General features: G+C 34.4%; 1 protein-coding gene across 1 annotated transcript in view; it reads left to right on the top strand.

Annotated features, from left to right (window-relative positions):
* LOC106457634 (tachykinin-like peptides receptor 86C) overlaps positions 1 to 14,902 on the top strand; it is a 52,761-nt gene that overhangs the window by 2,460 nt on the left and 35,399 nt on the right. Inside the window, exon 2 of the mRNA XM_013917072.2 lies at positions 9,196 to 9,411. Coding sequence (XP_013772526.2) covers positions 9,196 to 9,411 — 216 coding nt within the window. The remainder of the gene's footprint in view (positions 1 to 9,195; positions 9,412 to 14,902) is intronic.

Genomic DNA, 14,902 nt, shown 5'->3' with positions numbered 1-14,902 from the left:
TAAGTCCGCAGATATACCGCTGTGCCATTGGGGGCTAACGAAACAGAGCCACGTGACTTGTAGTTTCCTCGGAAGTGTTAAATGAATAAAATAATCTTATTAATGATGTGATTTATTTTCAGGGTCTTATTAATCATGTTATGATTTGTTTCAAGGTCTAATTATTGATATTATGATTTGTTTTCAAAATCTTATTAATGATATTATGATTTGTTTTCAAGGTATTATTAGAAACAACGAAAGATATGAGTATAGTTTTTTGCGAACTAAGTTGGGTATATTTTAATAATAATTTCTTTAAAGCTAAAAAACAAACAACCTACATTTGTTCTAGTTATCATGAACCACGATAGTTGTTCATAATAAGGATCCCAAGGAATTGCAGAAAACCCTAATAGAACTTTCGGGCAAAAAGCACCTTAAACAGTAAAGATTCAATTCAAACAATACGTTAAAACCTTTAATGATGACTGCTAAGGCTGTACAAATAAAAATTCACAAAAAAATGTATGCATGTTAGACTTACAAGGAAAGAAAATATGCTCAAAACGGCCTGTTTGTAATTCTTCTTCTTAATTATTCTCTTGCCAGCCTAAAGCAAATATTGTTGGTATATTGCACCCAAACGTTTTGTAGAATACTAAATAAGGTACTGCGAAGGTCGTAGGTATTGAAAAGTCGATTTCTTGGTTCTATATTTTACATAAGCTAAAAAACATCATAATTCTAGTGTAAACGATGTTATCATTATCCCTTGAGGTTAGCTTTCTTACAAATATCTAGTGTTCCTTTAAAAAGTGTAAATACAGGGTGAAACAGGAATTACCAACCAATAATAGATGAAAAATAGCACTAATGGGTGTAACGTGTAGATACTCAAAGCTTTCGGGAGCCAACCCCAATGCTATGTATGAATTGAAAGAGTAAAAAAAAAATCAATACACATAATATTACATTTTATTACACACATTCGTTGAATAACGGTTTTAAAAGGCACGAAGGTTTATTTAAAGCAATGTTTTAGACGTATATGCATTTTTTGAAAAGACTGCTTTTCCACTGGTAAAAGTTTATGCACGCTTAGTGGGGATTGTGTCTTAGTCTAGCCATTTATTTGCCCATTGCTATGCATTATGTATAGAGAATTTAATTACACAGAAACTATAAGCGTTCACTATATTTTCAAACAAATCTCCATGACAATTTCTAGCTACAGCTTAACAATTTACACCTCGAACTAATGCGATCAAATAGTTAATAGCTACAGTAAATCATCATGAACCGTATCAACTAGCTACTAGCTATGTTTATTATGATAACAACGTATAAAGCTAGCTACCATGTAAAGTAATCCTTTGCCCATAGTTGAGCATAAATAACCCAGCAAACAAGATAAATAAAAAATTTAAAATTTAAAAACCTGCGAAGAGGGATTGTAAAAAAAAAGCAAGGAAACAAGTCTGGAGATACTGTAAACATTATTTAAACAAATTACACAGCCCTATTTTGGCTCCATGCTGTTACCTAGGGTTACATTTGATCGAGTCAAAATAGGGGTTTGTAGTTCGAGTAAATAATATCTACAATATATCCAGCGTTGTTTTCTAACTTTTTAGGATTCCTTTTCGCAGGCTTTTATATTCCCATTTTTTATTTATCTTGTGTAATTAAGCTTAATGGTGTTTTTTATCGCCGTACTATATTGATTAATGTTTGTTTATGTCTGAGTATTGTTGATACAAATAATGTTTTATAATACTTATTCCGAAAACAAATTCTATAGAAGATATCAAACAACTGTATATTTTATAAATTGAAATTACAGTGACATTTGATATTACAACTAAGCACAGCCTTTTTCGTCAAAGAAAGTAAACTATAAACTTGCGTTGTTTGTTATCTTACAAAAGTGTGAGTTGGCTCTAAAATAAACAATCATCTTACAAGAGCTATTAAAGTAGCAGAGGATGGCTTAAGCAGAAGCTTAAGATTTTACATCTCGAACTAATGCGATCAAATAACCAATAGCTACAGTAAATCATCATCAACCTTATCAACTAGCTACTAGCTATGGTTATTATCATAACAATGTATAAAGCTAGCTACCATATCAAGTAATACTTTGTCCATATTTGAGCATAAAAAATCCAGAAAATAAGATAAATTAAAAATTGGAAATTTAAAAACCTGCGAATAGGGATAATAAAAAGTAAGGAAACAAGGCTCTAAAATAAACAAACAAACATCTTACAAGAGTTAGTAAAGTAGCAGGGGATGGCTTAAACAGTGTTGGAATTGTAGGGGAACAGAGAGAAATGTCGTTCGTATTATTAAAATTCATAAAAAATTCGTCCTTTTAGGGAACCTATCAAAAACATTAGGGGATAACGTTTTGAGAGATCGACTTTACTGACTGACATAGTCTCAACAAACGTACGCTTGTACAGCTATAGTCGTACTGATTCTTCCTGTGCCAAATATTATCCCCATCAAACGTATAAAAAATTTTGTTTTTAATTTGCTCTTAATATTTGTTCAATGGAAAGTCATTCTTAAATCTCACTTTTGATCTGATTAGTGACAGATCAATAAGCTAATTAAATCACGGTAAATTAATTTCTATGAGAGTATCACTATAGTGTAAATTTATTTCATTAAAAATTTGGAATTGTTTTTATTAAGTAGTTACAATTCAGGCACTGCAGTAAAGTAATCATTTAGTTGTGCATTCGCTCCAGTAACTGTACTATAGTTAAAGCGATACAGGAAAGTAACTATTGATCTGTACACTCTCTCCAATGACTGTACCATAGTTAAATCGCTGCCCAAAAGTAACTATATTTTGTGTACTCGCTCCAGTGGCTGTACCATAGTTAAAACGCTGCCCAAAAGAAATTATTTATTTGTGCACTTGCTCTAGTGACTGTACCCAAAAGCAGCTGTTTAGTTGTACACTCGCTCCAGTGACTGTATTATAGTTCAAGCACTGTCCCAAGGTAATTATACAGATGTGCACTCGCTCCAGTAAAACGTACCGTATCATTTTTGCCATCTAAATCAAACGGATAAACGGGGATTTCTTTCATCATACGTATGACTGGAATACGTTTCTTTTTTGAGTTTTTATATCATTTTGCCTTTTTTTTTTATCAGTTATATGAGTGAATATGTATTTTGGATTTCAAATTAATATGTTATTTTTTATTGGAGAATAATCAGCCAAACCTAGCTCTGATCTCACGTATGTACTGTCATAAGACACAATGTAAGGAGATAGAGTTTGTCAAACACCGACTCACTACGCCATCTTACGTTATGCGATACTGTAGCAGTGGTTTCTATGTTTTAATAAAAATACCTCCATTTTCTTCTTTTTTCCTTTGTGAAATCTAATCATACCGCCATCTGCTTGAGATATATACTGTTCTAGGTAATTTTCCCGCTCGGAGGGGTCACCTGTTTTAACCACTCTCACCATTATGCAGTAGTCTGTTGTCTGTCAGTCATTCAATGGACACTTAAATGACGTCACGTAAGGGACGCTTAACGTTGTAATTAGTAGTGTAAATTAATACAGTAAAAGGTGCGCATGCCATCACTCACGAGAAGAATTATGCACTCTGTAGTCTATAACACAGTATGACCTATTAACTTCGAAAGCAAGAAATAAAATTATTTGTTATTCTTAATTTTCGTTATTTACTCTTGAAACAGAACACTTTCGGAGACCCTGCGGAAATACATTTAGTTTTATATTAATGGTTACTGCTCGGCTGACTGGTTAGGTAATGGTCAAACTGATAGATATCATACTGCCACGTAGGGATGAAAAAATGTGACTGCTGTTATTCAAATGTATAAAATTTGTCGGTCATCTACAGTTTTTTTTTATCTCGATAAATTTGACATATTTGAATATGTTACCTTCATATGAAGATTTGCTTCAAAAACAATGACACTTCAAATGTTAAAGGTTTTATAAATTTTCAGGCGAATCTCAAATAACATACTAGTAGTGGCAGTTACTATGGAAGTCGATCTGTTAGCCCGATAAAGCAAGGGTCAAAAATTCTGTGCGCTGTTGATCTTATAATAATTTTGGTTTGAGACCGTACAAATTTCCTGGCTTTTATATATGTTAAAGAGGTCACATAATCCTCAAACAGTTCTACTGGGATTGTCAGTTACTCTTTCTTTCACTATGGAATTACACCCGGTTGCTTGGAAGGCTAGGGATGAAAAGCATTTTTAGCAATGAAATATTTACTCTGCTGTTTTCTTTCTATTACACCCATGGGTTCACTCGGCAGACTTTCGGTAAAGTGTGTCTACAAGGATATCTTCCTGGTTCACTCCAGTCATGTTCAAGTAAGCTTTTTCATCACGTCAGGATAGTTTGGCAGCGTAGGCGGCCAACTGTTTCATTAATATTTAAGCTATTCTTCAGTGACTACTCAGTTACAAAGTCAAGTGTCATTAAGGTTTGTTTGTTTGTTTTGAATTTCGCGCAAAGCTACACGAAGGCCATCTGCGCTAGCCGTCCTTAATTTAGCAGTGTAAGACTAGAGGGAAGGCAGCTAGTCATCACCACCCACCGCCAACTCTTGGGCTACTATTTTACCAACGAATAGTGGGATTGACCGGCTGAAAGAGCGAGCATGTTTGGTGTGACAGGGATTCGAACCCGCGACCTGCAGATTGCGAGTCGAGCGCTCTAACCACCTGGCCATGCCGGACCCGTCATTAAGATAACTGATGTTATCGAGTATTATACCATCGAGATGCAGCAGGAGATACCATGTTACTTGATTTGGTGTTTAAGTTCTTTTATTGAAATTTCTGTAAAACTTTATCATTCTTAATGAGTTCCATGAAAAGCCCCCCCCCCTACCCAGTGGCATAGCGGTATGTCTGCGGACTTCCAAAGCTAGAAATCGGATTTCGATATCCGTGGTGAGCAGAGACAGATAGCCCATTATGTAGCTTTGCGCTCAAGTACAAACAAACAAATCCACAAAAAGAAATAGTTTGTGTTACATGAATTATTGTGTAAAAAGTCTTTGAAGTACAGCTTGTAGATGCTCATTTCTTGTTTAGTTGGTTGTGTAGCTCATGTTTAGTCGAGATTCTAATTCTTTCTAAAGTTGAAATGCCTTTAGATGACCAATCAACTTTTGAGGTCGACTTTAAAGTCCTTAAATGTTTTTAAGGTTTTTTTTCTCGTTTGATGACAGGGAAAAGTTAATATGTTGAAAATGTAGCAAAAACCATTCGCTTGTTACCGAATATTGAATTCACTGTTTGGGTACTTCTTCACCATTATAAAGTCTTCGTGTGTAATAACTTTATACGAAATTCTTTCCCTTGTCATTTGAAGATCAAATGTCCGCAGATGTCCTGTACTAGTCCCATTTTAACCAAACATTTTCGTATATTTTTGGCCATTTAGCTGTACCACACGAATCAAACACACGTGTATCTTTATTTCCTGGTTGCTTTTCTTCTTTACAATTGTCTTTGCCATGAAAATTTTTTTCTTACCTTTTTGAGACAGCTTAGCTAGAAGTTGTAACACTGGTTTTTCATTAGTTTGGCAGTCTCTTGAGTCGTTCTAATGGTAGTACTTCCCAATGTTGCGGAGCGCCAGAAATAGGCGCTTTCATCAGATAAGTTTTATCTTTAGTTCTCTGTTGAAGTATTTTTGAGTTATTTCTGTTTGAATCATCACTTACAGATATCTTGTAATTTTTATAAAGTTAAACATTATTTTATTCTGTAAATTTCCTGAAAAAAAAAGAAAGACGTCTTTACTGTATAGGGAGGAAAGGTGAACTCTCCAACTGGCAAGACATGTCCAAGTAGGAGAACAAAAAAAAAATAATGTTATAAACGCTGAGCGATCTTAGCAAAGGAATTTATGGATGAAAATTTTATTTTTTCAACCTATATAAATTTTCCAACGCCCTGGTCCTATATCTCTATATTGAAAATATTTGATGCTAAGAACAAAACCGCCTTGAAACTAAAAGATAAATTTCAAATGTTAACACTCTGGGTAGAATAACGTATCTGATCCAAAATCACCAAAGACAGGTGTCATGAAGCATGATATCTGTTTTCATATGAGAGTATGATGTCTATTGAAGTTTTGTGGAATAGCGTGTTTCAGAAGCATACCTGAATTTTGGATGCTTTGGCATTATCAGGCGGTTCTTTCACTGGGGAGGTAGCACACATGTCTCTTTAGAACATAACCTTAGATATATTTTATGATGGTAACTGAAATGCTGGATTCTGATGGCCAGAAGTGCTACCATGATCATTCCAAAAGGTTTTTACCATGCTCTAGATCAGCAGCATCGAGTTTACAATTCGTCACTGACAAATTCTATCCCTATATCACTTACCTTTCCACTTTTTCTCAGGCTAAATATTGGTTCACTCCCTAGTAGATCAGCAGTAACTTTACGGACTTACAACTCTAAAATCCGGAGTTCGATTCGCCCTGGTGGACAGAGCACAGATAGCCTAATATGTAGCTTTGCGCTAAAACAAACAAACATATAAAATACTGGTCATGTCACCAACTGCTCCATTTGACTAATATTATAGTATTCTTAAATAAAGAAAAATATTGTTAAGACCCAGGCACTTGTGGCAAACGAACAAGGGCAACATCACAGGGTGAATACTGCTCCCTACGAAATGACCTAGGTATTAGAATCTGCAGAATAACAGAAAATTCAAAGATTTAATTTTTAAGAATGAATTAAAAGGAATAAGTTAGGATTTGAAGAGCTGAAATCAGATGTATCATAGAAAAACAAGTCTTTATCTAAACCATTATTTGACAGAAGTCTGAGTGTGTGTGTGTATGTGACCGTTTGTAGCTAGCGAATTACTGGACCTATTAATGGCTGGAGACGGCTTGAATGGGTAATGAAGAAAAACTTTAATATAAGTTAACATAACAGCAAATGTACAACGTTTCGACAAGGTTTTGTCATCATCATGTACTAATAATTTACAATAACATTACATTTATTACTTGACCTATTGTTGCTAGCGCCTTTAGGGCATTCCATGGAGTGTTACAGGGAGGGAATTGGCGTTTAGATTTGACCACCCCGTGTCAACCCGAGGGACCCTATGAAATTTATGCACTGGTTTAAGCCCCCCCCCCCCATTATGTAGCTTTGTGTTTAACACAAACAAACAGTGTTAAGTAGTAATAAACTGACTTACTAAACTGGTTAAACAGCAACAGTCCTAAGAAGTGTAAGAGAGCCTATAACATCTGGAGTGTCTTTTTTTTTAACATATTGAAAGTTTTGATTCAGTTGATGAATTAGATTAAGGCATTACTTGATAAAACTTAATGTTCTATTGATGAGTCTGTTTACATCTTAAATTACATTTACTAATCTAATATTTATTTGTATTAGTAATAATTTTAATTTTAATAAAAAATAGATATTTGTTGTACCTAGATAGAATAAAAATATTTTTTTATTACTGGAGATCTAAATAATAATCATTATAATTTGCGTTGCAGAAAACCCTTCAAATTACTACTTTAAAGTATTTTATAAATATTTATAAGTTGCTTTCGAAAAACGGGCCTGACATGGTCTAGTGGTTAGGGTTCGGATCCCTGTGACCATTGGGACGTTATAAAGTGATGGTCAATCCCCCTATTCCTTGGTAGAGTAGCTCAAGAGTTTGGGGTGGGTGTTTTTGACTAGGTACCTTCCCTCGAGTCCATCAGTGCTAAATTACGGACAGTTAGCACAGAAACCCTCGAGCAGCTTTGGTTTGATAGTTTTATTTTGTTTCTAAATGAAATAACTTTTTTTCCTGTTTATTTTCTCAACTGAGCTCAGTTAAATAATTTAGAATAAACTATTTTGTCTTAGTTTCTGGTTTCGAAGTTGTCTTGCTGACCTAAACACTTTTAATCAAATTGAATTCGGTATGCGAATAAAACAAAACTGCAAAATTTGGTTTCACAAGCGTGAATGTTCAGTTGTACACATCAACAAAATTCAATATATTGCTTAATTAGCTGACATAAAACTATTTATACTGGAGTTAATAAATAATACCTTTTATAAATGAAAGCTCTGTATCTCGTAAATTATTCTACGGTTTTAAAGCGACTCCTAAGTTTTTTATCGCAGTCTCAAAACTCCAAAGAAATAGGTAAATCAAAGATTCCCATTTAACCAATGTATGTGAAAGAAAAGATTGATCACTATTTTAGGGGGCTTGGTTAGTTTTGAATTTTGTTCATATTGTGAAGGGTGATTTTTAACGTGGATGTTTACTTTTGTTAAACACCAGAGAGTTTTGAAGAGAGACAAATATACTCTCGCAGCTAAAGATTAACCAACTGTGCAGATATTCTATAAAAAATAATTTCGAAGAAACTAAGAGTACACGGTCACTTGGATGAACATAATTTAATCAACGAACAAGGGTCGTGCAGGATGTTACTGCTACGCCACAGTTTTTTTTTTCTGTAACTCTATTACTTAGAAGCTTTCCTCCTGCTCTAACGAAGATGAAACTACCAAGCTCGTAGTTTCCGCTTGGTTTCTCTTTTTCATTACAAACGTCTTTAATTATCATTCTTCCCTATTCAAGTAATACAAATAAACATTGATATTTGAACCCTTATTTGCAGTGTCTCTATTTAAGTAATACAAATAAACATTGATATTTGAACCCTTATTTGCAGTGTCTCTATTCAAGTAATACAAATAAACATTGATATTTGAACCCTTATTTGCAGTGTCTCTATTCAAGTAATACAAATAAACATTGATATTTGAACCCTTATCTGCAGTGTCTGTATTCAAGTAATACAAATAAGCATTGATATTTGAACCCTTATTTGCAGTGTTAATCAAACAAAGCATTTCAGAATTTCTGGCCATATCCCTAAGTCAATATAATGAAATCATGTCTAGCGATCTATTTATCTATTTATCTATGATTTTTAACAGTTTTATCATTTTAATCACCATTAAAAGGTGTTTTGGTAAACGTAACTCATCTCAGTTCTTTTCTTTGTAGAGATCGTAATAATTAAGGTATCGAGTTCTTATATTGGTGTATGAAATTATATTACAGTTGTACTGATGTAATTAACCTAGTGTACATAAGATTTCTCTTCTCTTATTCTCTATTTAGGTATATTGCCATTGTCCACCCTCTTACCCCGCGCATGCCCAAAAAAGTTGTTTACTTGCTAGTAGCTGTAACATGGATTAGTGGAGCTGCTCTCTCGGTTCCTACCTTGTTGTACTCAACCACCCTAACGTACCGTTATCCCGATGGGAGCCTGAGGACACTTTGTTATCTGAACTGGCCAGATGGACCGGCTGGAACCTCCTATTCTGACTACGAGTAAGGCTACAAATTATTGGAACTTGGATAAACTATCTAGTGGGTTTGTTTGTTTGTAGTTAAGCACAAAGCTACACAATGGGTTATTTGTGCTCTGCCTACCACGGGTATCGAAACCCGGATTCTAGCGTTGGAAGTCCGCAGACATACCGCTGTGCCACTAGGGGGCACACACACACATATATATATATTCATTCATTTATTCATCGGACGTGAACTGTAAAATAAAATAAAACATTTTGAAATAGAAATAAAACTTTAAGTTTTCTTAGCAAAGCCACATTAAGCTATTTGCTGTGTCCACCGCGGGAAATCGAACCCTAGATTTTAGCGTTGTCAGACCATAAACTTATCGCTGTTCCACTGGGGGACATAAACGTTTAAGAATTGCAAGTGTTTAAATAAACTCAGAAAATACGGACTCGAGCCACTATCTGTGAAACCAAAGGAGACTTATTTTATTAGATCAACACGATATTAATAAGAACAATATAGTTTTCCGTATTTTAAACAATAAAGGTACCATAAAGGGGGATAACAAATCGAAGATATGCAAGAGTAATTGTAATTCATAAGTTATTTAATGTAAAAAGTAATACGCTGATTACATGTACAGAAATGGGTGCTATTAATGAAAAGCTGGGGTACATTAACTGCCAAAGCAATAAATTTCGTAGTTTACAGTGCAGCTTAAAATAAAACTTCCAAAGTCAGATAAAAAATCAATATGGTTGAGTTGATAAGTAAATGTTCAAGGAGATTCTATTATATTGTACTCACGGGGGCAGTAAAAAAATAGATATATCTAACGAGATTCCTGTATCTGTTGAACGATTTTCAGAAAGCTTAACATTTTGATAACAGACGTATCTTATTAAAATATATGTTTAGAAAGTACGATCAACTGAATGATGTACTAATGGACAATTTCGATAGCCTTTTATTTATTTGCTTACTCAGCAATGTTCTTCTATTTTCATGACATGAATTTAATGTTATTTTATTATGAATACAAATAGAGTAATTCATTGCTAAGGCTGCTAACAATACGGTAAAAATATGACTTACTTCTTTGATACACTTGACTGATTTCTTTGAAATCTTTCACAAGGAAACACAGTTTAAACATTGGGTCTGTATTTGTTTGTTTTGTTTTAAAAGTATTATTTTAAACATTGTACTACTTTGTGAATGGATTCATTCAGGAGTTTTTTGTATCAACTGAAGTTTTATATATAAAAGTTCTATGGGAAATACCTTTAAAACATGTCATTACACATATGAGCACGTCACGTTTAACAAATTTGTATACATGTTAAGCATAATCTTGAGCTGGAAAACATTGAAAAACCAACCTTTCAGAAAAAGAGAACTACCAATATTATTGTGGTACGAAGCAACTACCCAAAATAAATTAAAGTTATATGGACTTGGTATTTTTTCTTTTTTATGTGATGCACATATTCAGTTATGTGTCTCTGTATGTTGAAAGTTAAGTATATATATATCTTTGTCAATAAGCATGTTGAAAATGAAAAATAAATAAATTTTTGTTTCTCCAATATTTTAAATAAACTACTTTCTAGGCGGCGCAAGAAATGTGCTTAAAAATACGTTATGGGTTATATGCTTGAACCTAACCAGGTTTTAATCCTATTTCGTCATCTTTTATAAAAGCATTAAAATGTTAGTATCTATACATCAACCAATACAATATTGAAAAAAAAACCCGGGTCTCGTCTGATCTCTGCAGACACCTAACCCGATTAGTACTTGGGAGGATGATCATCAGGGAATACCGGGTGATGATGTCTCAGCAGTAAGTCTGAATGCTTACCACGCTAAAAACTGAGTTTCGATACCAGTGGTGAGTACAGAAATAAATGGGCCTAGCATGGCGGGTTCGAATACCCGTCCCACCAAACATGCTCGCCCTTTCAGCCGTAGGGGCGTTATAAGGGACGGTCAATCCCACTATTTATTGATAAAAGAGTAGCCTAAGAGTTGGCAGTGGGTGTTTTGCGGGAAATCCAAACCCAACCAAAATCTATATATCGCGTTGAATGACGAGAAACCCACTTTGAGACAAATAAAGTTTTGAGACAGCTTTAAGGAGTAATGCAGAAAACTTTATTAGAAGTTTTACACAGTAACAAATGTACAACGTTTTGACAAGGTTTTGTCATCAACAGGTGCACGTAGTTTACCTAGACACAAATATATATATATATATTCAAATAGTATGAAAGAAATAAGTCACGTGGCTGCAGATTGCTTAAGGGCTTAATAAAGATATCTTGGCACTCTACGATACTAGTTTAGAATAAATCTGTGTTGGTCAATTAAGATGGTTTCTTTGATTCTAAATTTGATGATGTTTGATTATTTGTTTAAAATTACAATATTTCAATTCTTTTTCAGTTGCAATGGTTGAAACATGGGAGTTTTTCTATTATGTTCACTGAATCTAATTTCCTGTTTTTTCCAGTTTCTCCGATGTTGAATACTGAGCAGCTATTAAAATCATTTTACAAATGATGTTAGTAACGTGTAATAATACATATTTTTTTAATTGATAACGATTTTAGTTTAGGACCAGGTTTTTGAGTGAATTTAAAGTCGACAAGAACTGATTGTGTAATAGCAACTTTTTCCCAGGGTATGCCTATTAAAATTTTAGACAAAGAACCAAATATCAACAAACGTACTGAGGTGCAAAGTAAAAGCGGCGAAGATAGCTTGTTACACAACAAGTCCGTGCTTGTCACAACTGCTTACCGCAAAACTGATCTGAAGACCTTACTTATCAATCTTTCTGAGAAAGGCTTTTGCGGGGAGCAGTATAATATTGTAATCGCTCAGTCAAAGCATTTCACCATTATTCATCAATCCACTTTTAAATGAACTTGTTATTCCACACCATAAAAAAAATGCCAGATATGCTAAAATGGTCAAAAACCTTCTGATCCTTTCCAAGATCTATGAGTACTTTGGGGCTTCAAAACTCAATAAAATGTATTTTTAGAAACCCAGCGTGGGTCAGTGTAATTTAACATGCTAAAATTTTGTGGGAATAGCAAGTCCCTTTAAAATTACACATGAGTATAAGATGTTTTACTTTGACCCCAAAATTTTGGCCTTCCCCCAAATTTTTGGTGCTGGCGTCGTCACTGCTAAGACGTTAAGTAATCCCCGGTCATGCGACTTCTTAGTTTCATACTATATATATATATATTCGATAACAAGGAACCCACATTGAGGCCAATAAGATTTAGAAACGGCTTAAATGAATAACGAAGAAACTTTATTACAACTTTAACTCGGTAACAAATGTATAACGTTTCGACAAGATTTTATCACCATTAGGTACTATTTTCCAATATGTCCCTCAGTAGCCCAACGCTAAAATCTGGGGTTGGGTTCCACGCGGTGAATAGCTCATTGCGTAACTTTGCGCTTCAAGACAGAACAAACATTGTCAGAGTATTAGTAATGAAAGTAAAAATAATATTATCCTGATAAATTTCTTCAGTCTACATAAAAAAAAATTGAATGAAAGATAATTTACAAATCCAAGTAAATAAACGTGAAATCACTGTAATTGAAATTCAAAAATGTCTTACTGAAACTAAAAACACATCCTGGTAAAAATCAGACCGGATATATTATAATTCTATTATAACATTTGTCTCATAATTCCCTGGTTATCTTAGCTAATTTGTTAAGTTTCTCAATTGTTTTCAGAACATATCTAATTAATTTGGATCACACAAAATTAACAGGTCGTAGACACATTAGTTTATTAAGTTGTACAGGAAAAGAATTAGAAAGAACAGTAAACAGAAGATTAATATTTGAAGTCTTCAAATGAGAAAAATCTATTTAACAGAATCTTATTGTTATATAAAGGTGAAGACTCATAATAAAAAATATAGTTGTACTAAGAGGTTTAAAATATAGAGTGTATGAAGGGACTAAAAGCTCGATCCCCATAACTTATTTGTTCACGGATCTTTTCGAGAGAGAGTACTGGTAGAGCGAAATTGTAAAACAAACATCAAAGGACATAAAATTTCGAAAAAAAAAAAAGAAGAAGCAAAAACCTATACAGCAGAGCTCTTAAGGCAGTATCAAATTACAAGGTTTGAGACATGGTCTAGTGTTTAGCTTGCCGGAATTTGAATCTGATGGTTCATGGTTCGCGTTCTTTTGCCACAAAAATGCATTCTGCGGTGCGTTATAAAAGTGACGGTCAAATCTAATTATTCAATTAATGTAGTTCAAGAGTTGGCGATGGGTGCTGTTGAGTAGCTGTCTTCAGTCTAGTATCTCGGTTTAAAATTATGGATGGACTTGCGCAGACAGCCCTTGTGTAGCTTCGTTTAAATTTCCGAAACAAACAAACAGGCTTACATAACACATAAACACACAAAGTTGTTTTTCATTTACAAAGTAAAGACTATGGTTACGAAAGAGAACACTCAAACCAAAACTGTTTGTAATAAACCTGGACATACCATTTGAGGTTCCTAGCAAAAGAGCAAATACCGATTTCACACTAACGAAAACTCGCTACCAAAAACTCACAGCTTCCAGCCACATCTCAAAATTAACGGCTGATTTTATGAGAAAGATTTGGAGAAATTTAAATCCGACACCGACGAAAGTAGAGAGCACCATCTCCTTTAAAACAAAACAAAAAATCATCCATGATGAAATTGATACGTGATAACAAAACGCAATACGAATCTCTACTTTCGAACGACTGCACAATCTTTTTTAGGAAATACTAAACAGAAGTAGCTAAATCTCCACCAAAATGTATCATCTAGTGTTATAAATGACAAAAATTTGGACACTCTAAACCATATTTCATGGCTGCCGCCAGATGTGTTAGGTGCGTACGGTCACACTATGGGGATTGTTGTCGTAACGAATGAACACAGGTCACTTACGCTGCTAGAGACAGGGCCTGTTCCCGTTACCAACACATCAGGAGACATAGTAATAGGTACAGCAGTCATTCAAACAACGAATTATTCATCCTTTCCTTACTTATAACAATTAAGACAACGCAACAGAGCACCTTTATTAGCAACACCAACAACGCTACCCGCAGCACAGCAACACATGCAACCAAACACTTTCACATTCCAACAGCAAAATAACAACACACCCTAACTACAACATCAACTCAACCCTTTGAATTCACAGCTAGTAATAATGACACCTGTAGTGCTCACTCAAATATCACCTATGCGACAGTCACATCACGAAACACACCACTCCCAACCAACACACAAAAATGATACAACATTATAGACCTTGGTAATTACAAGGGAACATGCTAGTCTTCCTCACTGAACTTTGCGAGTTCCCACCACTTTATCAACTTCCTTCAGCTCCTCACAGTGAGCTCATACGGCGCAATATTACTTCAACCTCCCCGAATTGCGAACACACCACATTACTCTTTGCATACAAACCCGTA

Source organism: Limulus polyphemus, unplaced genomic scaffold (genome assembly GCF_000517525.1).
Source record: "Limulus polyphemus unplaced genomic scaffold, Limulus_polyphemus-2.1.2 Scaffold18, whole genome shotgun sequence".
Taxonomy (NCBI): domain Eukaryota; kingdom Metazoa; phylum Arthropoda; class Merostomata; order Xiphosura; family Limulidae; genus Limulus; species Limulus polyphemus.
The sequence above is the reverse complement of the archived record's forward strand: the minus strand, read 5'-3'. Positions and strand labels throughout refer to the sequence as shown.